The sequence below is a fragment of the Oryzias latipes genome, chromosome 18 (assembly GCF_002234675.1).
Source record: "Oryzias latipes chromosome 18, ASM223467v1".
In the NCBI taxonomy this organism is placed as follows: Eukaryota; Metazoa; Chordata; class Actinopteri; order Beloniformes; family Adrianichthyidae; genus Oryzias; species Oryzias latipes.
The window spans coordinates 11,707,167-11,719,568 of NC_019876.2; the positions used below are offsets into that span (position 1 = coordinate 11,707,167).

Genomic DNA, 12,402 nt, shown 5'->3' on the forward strand with positions numbered 1-12,402 from the left:
TTGTTCATTTCTGTTGTTGAGATCTTCAGAGTCTAAAGAAAGCCCAGACACCGTTGAAATATTGAACTGTTAACATCAGATGAGGAGAAGTGAATTATCTAGCAATAAATGTGAAACTTCAAGAGGTTTGAACCATTGACTCTATGTGAGAACTGGACTGAGAGATCCCTCCCCCTTGGCGTTCCAAATAGGAAATACGAGAAGCCTCCAAAAAACCAGAATCACAAAGAATTCTATAGAGAAACAAACCGCTATTACTCAGTCATCACATTTGTCACAATAACCATTCTTGATCTGCTACCTTTTTTAATAATGCTAATTCTTTTCATGATAATGCGAGTTATTCAGGTTATGGACGGAGCAATCAGATAATAAAAAAAAAAATTCAAATTCAACTTTATTTAGCTTTTCATGCCACAGAGCACCTCAAAGTGCTTCCAAGAGACAAAAAATAAACATATAAAATAAGATAAAAAAATTTACAAATTGGTCTCACGTCAAACGTTAAAAATGTAGACTCAGACCAACTCGGACCAATCCCTGCTCACTGACGGCTTTTGGCCCCGAATTGATTGAATTTCGCTAAAGTTGAGGGTTCTATGGATAAAGTCACACTCACTCAGTCCAGTTCTCTTATACAGTCAATGGTTTGAGCCTACTGCTAACGCACACATCATTTTTGGAGCAAATTCCTTTAATTTATTTCAAAATAAAAGTAACAAAATAAATATTTTTCCTTTTACCGTATTTTCTTCAGTATATAGTGATCATTATAGGCTCTTTAATAGACAAGAATTGCATTCAAGATTTACAAATAATTTAAAGGTTTTGCCAAAAGTGTGTTGCAGTATAAGGCCAGCTGCTTTTAAGTCCATCGTACAATGGTCCCTCACTATATCGCAGTTTCGCTGAGTTTTTTAGTGCACTTTTGCATGCTTTTTATTTTTATTATGTTCTGCTTCCTGATTGGTTGTATACCTTGTCAATCAATCTTTGTGTTGTGCCTGCTTGACGATTTTCACCTATAGCAGGGTGTTATTAGAACGCAACTCCTGCGATAAATGAGGGAACACTTGTTATTTTATCATTTACAATTGAAATAAGTGCACGAAAATCATTTAAACGTTTTTCTCAAGAATGTGATACAAAAGGTGTGTATAAAGTTATTTTTGAGCAGCACTTCAGAAGAAATGTAAAGAGGTACCTGAGGGGTAAGGGTGTGCACACAGGCTGCGAGAGAGTCAAAGTGTCGTGTACTGAGAGCTGCAAAACCAGAATCAACAAAAGGCTGTTAAAAAACAACAACAAACACATACAGGGGAATGAAAAACAAGATTCTGTCTTTTTTCACACTGTCTAACCACATGTAGCATGAAAACAGAAAAAAAGAGACAAAAACGTCAGCCAATAAACATTGAAGCATAAAGCACAATTGTGCATTATTCTGATAACAATTAACATTCTAAAAAAAAAATACAGAGTTAATTAAACTAAAAAAATAATGATTGACAGAATTGTTTCTATCAACAGGTTCTTCCTTTTAAGAAATAATCTCTAAACTGAATTTATGCTTAGAATCAGATGAGCTACTGAGGTTACTGGGATGCAAACCAGCGGATCTGTTGCTAAGCAGCTTGTTGTTTCAGTAAAACAATCTGGGGTTTGAAGTCACCAAAATTAAACATTTATTTGCTTTGGTCATTGAAAAATGTACTTGTGTCTTAATGTGACTTTAAAAAAAAGCTAGATAAATGGTTTGTTGGTATACAGTAATCCCCCCATATTCGCGGGGGGGTTACGTTCCTCACCCCCCCGCGAATAACGAAAATGCGCGAATAATTGACGCCGGAGCCTCTGAGTCAGAATCCTTTTTCTGCCGTTTGGGTTCATTTCCAGAAGCTGGAGATGATGTAGGGCATTTGGATGGCATCTTAAACGCGTAAACAATACTTTACAGTAAAGTACAGAGTAAATCGTTTTTCAAAATTCGCGGAATGAGCGTTGTTCTGCGTCTCACGCTTGTGACGTCACGTCATATGCGGCCACCCGCGAATGGGCGGGACGCGAATATTACACCGCAAATGGGCGGGGGATTACTGTATTTTTATTTCTAGTGACTAGACCCATCCTCTCCTCAAGCCTTAGTCACAACTGCCCTTACGGGAGGATATGGGCTGCCCGCAGACAAAAAAAATGGGCCAACTTGTAAGAGCCATGCAGGTGTGTTATATGGATTTTTTATTTTTGTACCCCACAAAATCCTTGCCACTGCGCTGGGAGCCAATTAGTATTGTTCAAGAGATAAGTGTCTGCAGTGTCACTGTTAGGATTTGAGAAATTGGACAGAGCGTAGTTTATGTGGATAACCTTTTACGCGATCTTAGGACCGTGCCTGCAGCATTTAGGGGTGGCCAGTCAGGAACCAGTACACACACCTTCCCAATGACTAGATTGTGGCGTAAAAGCACCATCCGACAGCATCAACCGAACATCTTAAGCGTGCACGAATAAGCTGTTTTATTTTAAACAAACTGCATTTTTTGGCTGCTCCTGATTTATGTTTAAGCATAAATGTCTTTATATTTATCCTCCATAATAAAAAACAGCATTTTCATTTGAGTGGGTCTTGAAAGCGATCCCCAACAACCTGAAATAACGTTTTTAAGACAAAATTGTGGTTTTGTAGGGCAAAGGATCTTAATGGACATCAATGCCGCCCTCTTTGTGCAGCAGAGAAAAAAAAAGCAGCTTCGCCAATTTTTGTTCCTTGTATGCAAGTCCCGTTCATGTTGACAGATTTAGGAAGAAAGAAAAAAAAAACAGTGGGAATTCAATAAATCAATTCAGCACATAAGTGGGAGTGAGTGTAAGATGGAGAACCGGAGCGCTGAGAATCCTTCTTAGTTTCTCATTTAAACTCTGGTTTATGGGGGCGGCTGTGGGGCAGTGGTAGAGCGGTAGACCTCCGATCGGAAGTTTGCGGGTTCGATCCCGACTTTTGCCAGCCGTACCTAAAGTGTCAAGACACTGAACCCCACCTTGCCAGTTCTCGGCAGCGGAGCCCCCACCAGTGTGTGAAAACACTTTATAAGCACACGCCATTTACCATTTGGTCTTTTTTGAGAGAGAACACAAATACTAAAGGTCCAATACTGATGCGACGACTGAAGCGTAGACACAAGTCAGTATAAAACATTCATGTCCATCTTTTTTTTTCCTTAAATACATGGACTTGTTCTGTATCTAAGGAGTCACATTTGTCCAAAACAACAGTAACAGATTTTTGTCATCAGATTGGTTTTCCAGGATTGTAACATCGTGCAACTTATACTACCCTAACAAATACTTCACGATACATAACACACAATGTTGCGCTCCATTTTCATGACCTCCTTTGAGGTGAAGCCTCAAGAGAATATAAGGCACACCTGTACCTCCCTTAAAATGCGGCCCCTTCTCTTTCTGATCCTTCACAGGCATGGAAACCCAAAAACCTGTGACAACCCCCCGTAAAGATAGATGTCACTAAGGCAACAAGTAACCAGATGTACCTCAAATTATCACTGGAGTTGGTGGAAACAAAAGTGTTTACTTTCTCATTCCAGTTTGTGAAGTTCTACTGTTTGAAATACAGCCCAACCAACTCTCTGATGCAGAATCTAAATGCAGGAACATGGTTGGAGAGAAACAAGACAGCAGGTGTTCTGCACTGATTACAGTCTCAACATGAAGAACGTGGAGTGAGCACCAAGCAGTTTGTTTTGTTCGAGAGCTTTCCGGAGATGACCAAGGGAAAGCATGGCAGAGGCTCGTTCCTACCATAACTGCCGGATTTTTTAATGACATTAAATATTTAGACTGGATGAGAAGCTTTCGTCAAAACGGATTTCCACTGGTCCCTCTGCGGTGCGTCAGTGTTTCGTTGACACAGAAGAAAATAGTGTTCATTAATCATTTGGAATGATTACATTGCCTTCATCATGTCTGCATCTGACATCCCTTCCTCCGCAACGCAAGGCAAGCTTTCCTCAGGAGTTCTGTTTCCAGTCCATTAACGCGTCGATTTTGCTGCAAAAAGCAGCAGAAACTGAAAACAGGTCCAGAATTCCAGAATCAAATCTTCCATTGTGCTTTCAAACTATGCACATTTAACGTAATGTGCATATGAGAAAAAGCATCTTAACACTGCGGATGACGCTGGCGTCCATTTTCAACATGAACGACAAAAGTGTCATTTAGAAAAAGATGAGTTCATTTTAACACAAACCATGCGTTTTACAAAAACTCGGTGAGGAACGTGAGGGCATGGGGCCTGACTGTCAAAGATCTCGATGAAATACTCGACACGGACAAACCACTCCTCCTGGAGTGGAGGGGGAACAGATCGGAGACACAATCGAGACGATGTAAACTAACGGAAAGTCGTGAGACGGACTCCCCGTGTCAGCGTCACTCTCCCAGACTAATTTTGGGAGGAGGGGATCAGAATTCTCCCAAATGACATGACCTCACAGCAACTACACAAAGTCAAGAGCCTGAACACAAAAGGATGTTAATCCACAGGATAGTAAGATAACTCCTCCAACAGGATTCATTTCTTGATCAACTAGATTCTTGAAAAATGAGGGACCAAGTAAACTAAGTAGAGCAAGAACCTTCTTCTTCTTTTGGGTAAAAGTATTTAGACACTAAATTGATAAAAAAGGTCGAATGAGTTACGATGGTGCCGAGTACTGACCTGGACCAGAATTCTGGGTCTTTGAGGGGAAGGAAAAGACACATTGTGCATAAAGTGTGAAATGTGCCTGTGGAAGAAATTAAACAAAGGTTTTATTAAAAATAGTAGATGAACTTAAATGTGAGAAGATAAAAAAGCAGCTTCTATCGTCTTACTTTTCAATAGGCAGAGGATGCGGGCCAGAGACCGAAAGCTTGTAGATGAACCAGAGGAACTTGCGGAAGGATTCAAAGAAAGGCCAGTGGGAGAGCAGGCAGATGCATTTGTTGGTATTTACAGGACGGTTTGGGATCATCTTCTTCTCCACTGTAGTGAGGAGGCCCAGCTGGATCTTCTGCTTTTCACTCAAAAGGTCCACTGGGTACGGCTCGTAGAACTGGATAGCCGATCCATAAATCTGGAGTAAAGGAATTTATTTAGGTGCCTTCAAAACATCCAGTTATAGTTGTGCTTTTAAACTTAATCTTGCCTTTTCCCCAGAAGAGATGGTTAAGACAAACGTGGAGAAGATCGGCAGAGGGTCTTTGGTATTGGGCGCCCAGCACTCGATCTTGGCTCCCATGGGCAAGCAGAAGAGAGGAACGGACTCTGACAGAGGAAAGGATTCGTAGTCTTCTTCCGGGTAGCGAAAAATCAGACCTGCAGGATGAAAAACATACATAACACAAAATAAAAAATAAAAAATAAAACAATATTACTTAGAAAAACATAAGCAGGTTAAAGACTTTTTAAAAAACGAACAGACAAATGAAGAAAAACAAATTAGACATTTATGTGTGTAACAGGGCTTTTTGTTTATTTTTATTTTTGAGGAAGTCCAGTCTAATTTTAGATGTCTTTTTGACTAAGAGGCACAAGTTTTTGCATCATTGTTCGTGTACACAAACAAACCTGCAGACACACAGAATAGTGACAGGAAGTGTAGCTGTCTTAGATGAATAAACAGCAGCCTCAAAAGGAAAAAGGCTGGCTAACAAGATAAAGCCAGTCCGTATGGCTCTGTGTGTGTGTGTGTCTGTGTGTGTGGGTGTGCGTGTGTATCGGCACTCATAAAACACGTATTGCACAATTACATGTTCTAAAGACCAAACTATTATGAAAACACACAGGCAGTGAAAATGTCACAAGTTGAAAATACCATCTGTGACGAGCAACTAGCATTTGCTGCAAGATCAGGAATAAACGGTGGAAAAAGCGGCTTATTTCATAGCAACACGGTGAGACACCATTTATACACTAACTATAGTTGTAATTAGCTTTTTGGAGACGTGCAATGTAGAGGAACTTACGACGGAGTTTTAGGGCCACGGTGAGGAAAAAAAATTCTGGCCAACGTGGCGAGATTAAAGTCGTCGACTTTAATCTCGTCATGACGAGAGAAAAACTCGACACAAAGTTTCGAGAAAAAACTCGTCGTGTCGAGATAAAAGTCGAAATAAAGTTTCGAGATTAAAGTCGCAATGTTGCGCGCGAGAGAAAAAAACTCGTAAATTTACGAGATTATTGTGGAAGTGAGCATGCAGAGCAGCAGGTGAATGCCGTGCAGCAGCAGAGCAGACCGACTAAACTTTGTTGAACAGGTGAGCTGAATGTTAATTGATAACGTTCCAAATGTCTGGAGGCTCATTTGTTTGATTTACGATTCATTAAGGTTTTATTTATTGATGGTTGGTTTGCAGGATCTCTGCAGCCCGATGATGAAGCCATCGGGTGTCCCTGCAGCTGTCCACTTGAATCCTTTCTTCCTAAAAAGACCAGATCTCTACGTTTGTGTGATGCTTCCGTCTGAGGAGGAGAAGCACTTTTTGCCTTTTTCAACGTTGTAATGCTAATATAACAGACTATTTTCATTCATCTTTGTTTTTTAATGATCAAACAGGTCGCTTCATCTGCAGGAGGGGGCGTATGTAACACTGTTTACTTCCGCATTGGTGATCGGATGACAGGTTCATGACGTAATGTGACAGATGAACTTCAGGTTATGTGAATGAAAAGGAGAATAAAGGCTGCAGCGGTCCTCTACACCCAAACGTGTCTCTGAGCTCCTTATTTTACATATGAAAGTCCGCTTTACGGACACTGAACCCCGGAAAGACTACTACACGGAAAATAATCTGATTTTGAGTCGCCAAAAGGCTCAGAATCTTTTTCTTTTAAACCTATAATCCGGAAATAAAAGCTTCACAAAAGGCTCCACATATTTCATCTTCAAGCTAGGCTCTGATAAACGGACAACTTCGGTGTTTTCTCCTTGTTAATCTATGAACTTTTTCCCGTAAATTTACGAGTTTTTATCTCCTAATAAAATTACTTTTTTTTGGTGGCCATAAAACTCTGTCGTAAACTCTGAAGTACAAAGCCACTAGCTCACTAACATTAGCCATAACACTGAATACTCCTGAAAGACTCAGCTTCACTGCTCTCGCGCAACATTGCGACTTTAATCTCGAAACTTTATTTCGACTTTTATCTCGACACTACGAGTTTTTTCTCGAAACTTTGTGTCGAGTTTTTTCTCGTCATGACGAGATTAAAGTCGACATGACGACTTTAATCTCGTCAGGTTGGCCAGAATTTTTTTTTCCTCACAGTGGCCCTAAAACTCCGTCGTAGGAACTAGCTGACTGAAACAATGTTACATTTTTTCATAAGCAATTAAAACACTACACGTCTCTAAAAAACAAAAGTGTAAAAGGAATTTTTGCAATTCTCAAATTGTATATCGAAAACACAGTTTCACTGAAAGTATATTTAAATATCGTAAGGAGGATAAATCTGCAAAATGTTTGCTTTTTTGCAAAAAGTTACAAAAAATTGAAAAAACTTAGGACAGACTGTTGATTAAAATTATTTTATTAATTTGACAATAAATTATTATACTAATATAATTAGTTAGAAACAAAAACTCCTGTATTATGCTACATAATATTTATAATCCTGTATTACTACTAAAACTGCATGTTTAACTATCAAATACCAGATTGGTTTAAAAAATATTTTAAAATGCCCAGATATGCTAAAAGAAAAACCATGTTGTGTTCAAAATGAGAATAAATAGCTTTTTAATCCTAAAAGTAGCTAAAATTTGCATTTAAACTGCTGTCACCCAATCTCCCACCTTCCAAATTAAAGTTGATCCAAACTAGGATGCAGTTCCCCAAATGGACACTGGAGGCTGGTGTCAGAACGGAGCAATTCCCCCATTAACTACCATGTAAAAAGGTCAGATTTTACACCAAAATAATTGTATGTTGGTTTTTCCTCAATTTATGATAATTAGGGGAGCAGGGGGTGTTTTTTCTTCAATCAATTCTTTTGATTTTGCTTGAGTTAAAATTTAGAAGCTTAGTTTTAGGCAGGTGGGTGGACCCGTGGCTGAGCCTAAAAGAGCTGTTGCCCACAGAAAAGTGTTGTTAATGTGCATTTCGCAGTTTAGCCTGGTTTTTTCTCATGCAGAATCCAATTGTATCCAATTATTATCTGTCCCTTGTGTATATATAGTGTATGTCTAGGCATTTAAATGCTAAATGCTTAATTAGCTGAAGAGTTTCTAAATGAAATTAAGCTTAAACCTGCTGAAAATTCTTATTAACTGCTTATACGCCAGAGATAAATGCTAAAAGCCAATGTATTTAAAGAAAGTTCAAGATTTCACTTACCTGCTTTATAACTTATCGAATTTGAAGCAGATACCGATTTCTTGTAACACAGGTAAACACTGGAGCCCCACTGAAAGATCAATCATAAAATTGGTCTCATAAATTCCTTTTTCGGTATTAATGAAATAAAATAAAATAAAAATTCCAGGCTGACCATGCCGCAGTTGAGGTTCTTGTCCACTTTACAGAAGGTGTGTGGTGCTGTCTCGCCTTTGTTAGAGATAATAATGCAAATATCCGTGACTGCCAGGGAGTTCTGAGGCTGGACTGGGGATGCTCTGCGCAAAGTGATGAAGATGCGCTGTGCGGTGCTGTTGTTCACGTTGGCACAGCGGCCATACGGTGTAGCCTGGATGACCTCACAGCCCTGGATCAGACGCTCCTTCCCCTCATACAGCACCCTGTGATGTAAAATGTAAAAGTGAAACGTCTTAATCTTTCATATACAGGTGCAACGCAGAAAATGCCGTCAAGAAGTTCATTTTTGCTACTTTTAAGTTAGACAAGTCAAACTTGTGTACATATATTGCACAGACTTATATATTTCTAGATATACAAGATAAACACTTTTTTTTTTTGCTTAAAACATGTAAATATTGCACAAGAGACCTACAGCAAGTAAAAATTTGATTTTGACTTTTTTGGCAGCTCTAACCAATAACGGTTATACTGGCGAAGCAGTGTTATAATGCAAAGAGTACGTCTTTATAGGTGGATACTGGCTATCTGGGAGCAAAGACGGGCAACTCTTACAAGGTGCACAGGAGGCCGACACAAGGTGGTAGACTGACGGTGAGCCTGTAGATCAAAATTCTTCATGCACATTTTTTTCCTACGGGCAAGCTGCAAGAAAAAGGGCCTAGCAAACAATTACACAACATGCAGGGTAAAGTAAGGGTGAGGTAGGTGAGGTGCAGGCACTTCCAACAGATTTTTTTTCATTTTTTTCAACTCCCTCCAAATCCTGGGCACTCTGCAAGGAGCCTGTTAGTGCCCACACCTTGTGTGCAGCCTGATCTTTGGAAGTTAGGGAAATTAAGACAGTCAATGTAGTTTGTGTCGGCATCCTTCGGGCGTCTTACGAGCACTTGTGTATTCCATACACACCCTGTGCCTGCAGCAGTTGCATGCGGTCAGTGGGGCCAGTACTCGCACTTTACTAATGACTAGAGTGTGGTGCAGGGACACCGTATGACAGAATCACCCGTACGTCATAAGTACGTATACTTCCCGATAAACTCACCACACGCACAACAATGGTAGTTTCCTTTTTCATGACATCCCTTGAGATGGCCGTACAAGCTTCAGGGACACCTGCGCTCCCCTTAAGATGCAACCGCTCCTCTCTACGACCCTCCACGGGTCCGGACAACCCAAAAATATGCAGCACTCATATGGGCCAACACGTTCCATGCATTGCTATAACTAAACATGTTTACAGCTGTGGTCTGGGTTTGCGACAGGCTGATAGCAGCACTGCTAAGCACAACAAAAAGAAAAATCCAAGCAACAGCTGTTCACAACTTATGACACCAATAAAGCAACAAAAATAGATAAACTGGGAAAAAAACAAAGACAGACAGCACATCTTGTGCAGTACACAACATTCTTTAATCTGTTAAAACACCACAAGCCGGGCTTTTCATTTTCATTGTGTTCTACCAGCATGTTTTATTCTGACGTTTGCAGCAGCGCTGGTGGTCTTTAATCTTTTATCCCTAAACAGCACAAACATGCAATATAAAAAAGATGCTGGTGACTCAGAGTTACCTTTAGAAAATTTCTTTAAAAAATTAATAATAATAATAAAAAAGATTGGGGGGGAAAAAGAAGCTTTATCCTGACACTCTACAAGATCTTAGATTTTGCACAAAAGATAAAAGTGGGCTTGTTTTTCTGCTTTGTGTCCTCCAGAGGTTTTAACTTATTAGAAGGTATGATGTAATCATTTTGAATCCAGACATTTTGGATTTGATAGATTCTTAACTAATGTAATAAAGCCTTCGGCTGATGAGTCTTAGAAAAGTTGTGGGCTAAATTTAATCTCTGGATGCTCAGGGCGGATCAGTTTGGAGTCTTTTCTCCTGCAGATGGTTTCCTTTAGTAATACATGTCTGAAATGGCAGTTGCGATTCTGCTCCAATGGCCTGTTCAAATCCATTTTCCATCCATTTTCAAAACCTGCTGAATCCCCTTCAGGGTCGCAGGGTTGCTGGAGCCAAACAGGCTACTGTTGTGTGAAGGTGACCCTGAACAGGTCACCAGTCTGTTGCAGGATCTCAAACATTCACATGGAGACATAATTTAACCTATGGAGCATGTTTTTGGACTGTGGGAGGAAGCCAGTGTGCTCAGAGAAAGCCCACGCATGCGCAAACAGAACATGCAAACTCCACAGAGACAAATCCCAGCCGGGATTTGAACCAGGGCCTTCTCGCTGTGAGGAGAGAGTGCTAAACCCTAAACCGCTATGTGGCTTCGTTCAAATCCCAGACTTAAAAAAAAAAAAAAATCGGAAACAAACCAAACATGTCTGTACCTCTCCTGGTTTCACCACTCTTTCAGTGGATTATCACACATCGACAAGATGCCGCCAGGAAAGTAATCAGCTACCCACTGTGTTAGACTTTTTGCATGACTGCTTTATGTTTTTCCATCTGGACTTCCCCAAACAGGCGGCCAAAGATCTGAGAAGCGTTATCTCCAGACGCAGACTAAATATGCTTTTGTTAAATTTGAGATGATGTTGCTTTGGCAAACTTTTACAGAACCCAACATCTATGTGGATCTGTTGAAATGTACGTTTTTACTCGCCCTGTTATGCCTCTCATTAAATAGTAACGACAGTGTCATGAATTTTAAAATCAAGAGTCTCTGGCAAGTTGCCTGAAGCAATATAGAGAAGGCACTTCTGGTGGGAAAATGTAGCACTCGGCTTCATACAATCTCAGTGATTCAGTTTATTCACAGAAAGAAAGAATCCACACAGTATTCAGATTAGCTCCTGCTCTTTCCACCACCTACATCTGTTTGCATGATAACAGGATTGCTCAATATGTAAAAGAAATGATGACATTCAGAACTGTGTTTAAACCTGCTGCACCCACAGCTGCAGTGTTTTCAGAGGGTTTTATGGTGCTCTATTTCAATTTCTATTGCTTGCATTAACCGCTAACAGAAAGTTTTAAGAAATAAATAGTAGAAATACATAGTGGCTTTGACGTATTTATGACTTTATTTGATTTTTAGCCTAATCTAAGCTGTTTAAGAGTTTGAGCAGAGCTCTGTTTCTTAACTGCACCAGAGAAGGAAAGGATGTTTTTGATCAAATATAGTTCTTCAACAGACCACTGCTCTGACTAAAATTGACTTCTTAATGACTCAAAAAAAAAAATCATTAATCATTACTCAATAATGAAGCTATCCTGCCCTACAACCTTAAACTAAATTTTCTTTATACTTTAGTGCTGGGCAATATGACAATATTTATCGTGAGTCTCTATCGTGCCATTGCTCTTCCATTGTTTCTCACCTAATTCACTCAATTATTACAGCAAATACATCATTAAATAGCAACTTGCAGACGTGTTGCCTTGTCAGTATGCATACTCAAAATTGAGTTAAAATAAACACAAATTAAAAAGAGATTCTTCCCAAAGAAAGTCTGTCTGATGGTACAGCTGCTTTACGTTCTTAAATTTAAACTCTTGCGGGTTTTACAACATGCTTTATGTAACTTAAAGCATGAATGCAGAACGATGGACGTCCAGCAGCTTGAAGTTGAATCTCAGCAGTCGTAACAGACAGATACAAAAGAGGGGGTGCGTCTGGATTTGGCTGCATTTTGAATTTAAGAAATCCGACAGAGCAGAAAACAGCAATGTGCAAACTATGTAAGAAGGATATTCCTGCGCCCGATGCTAGAACACAACAAACCTCTTCTATGGCTTAAGAAAGGTGCACAAAAATGAATATATAAGATTACAAAACATTAGAGATAAACCA

The 12,402-nt window shown here is 39.7% G+C and overlaps 1 protein-coding gene across 4 annotated transcripts in view; it reads right to left on the reverse strand.

The window, feature by feature from the left end:
* Window positions 1–12,402, reverse strand: part of dennd4c (DENN domain containing 4C) — a 48,312-nt gene that overhangs the window by 16,525 nt on the left and 19,385 nt on the right. For all 4 annotated transcript variants that reach the window (XM_011487386.3, XM_011487387.3, XM_020711607.2 and 1 more), the window contains exons 3-8: window positions 8,552–8,798; window positions 8,398–8,467; window positions 5,208–5,377; window positions 4,894–5,135; window positions 4,739–4,805; window positions 1,205–1,263 (exon numbers count right to left, since the gene is read on the reverse strand). In XM_011487386.3, the coding sequence (XP_011485688.1) occupies window positions 1,205–1,263; window positions 4,739–4,805; window positions 4,894–5,135; window positions 5,208–5,377; window positions 8,398–8,467; window positions 8,552–8,798 (855 nt within the window). The remainder of the gene's footprint in view (window positions 1–1,204; window positions 1,264–4,738; window positions 4,806–4,893; window positions 5,136–5,207; window positions 5,378–8,397; window positions 8,468–8,551; window positions 8,799–12,402) is intronic.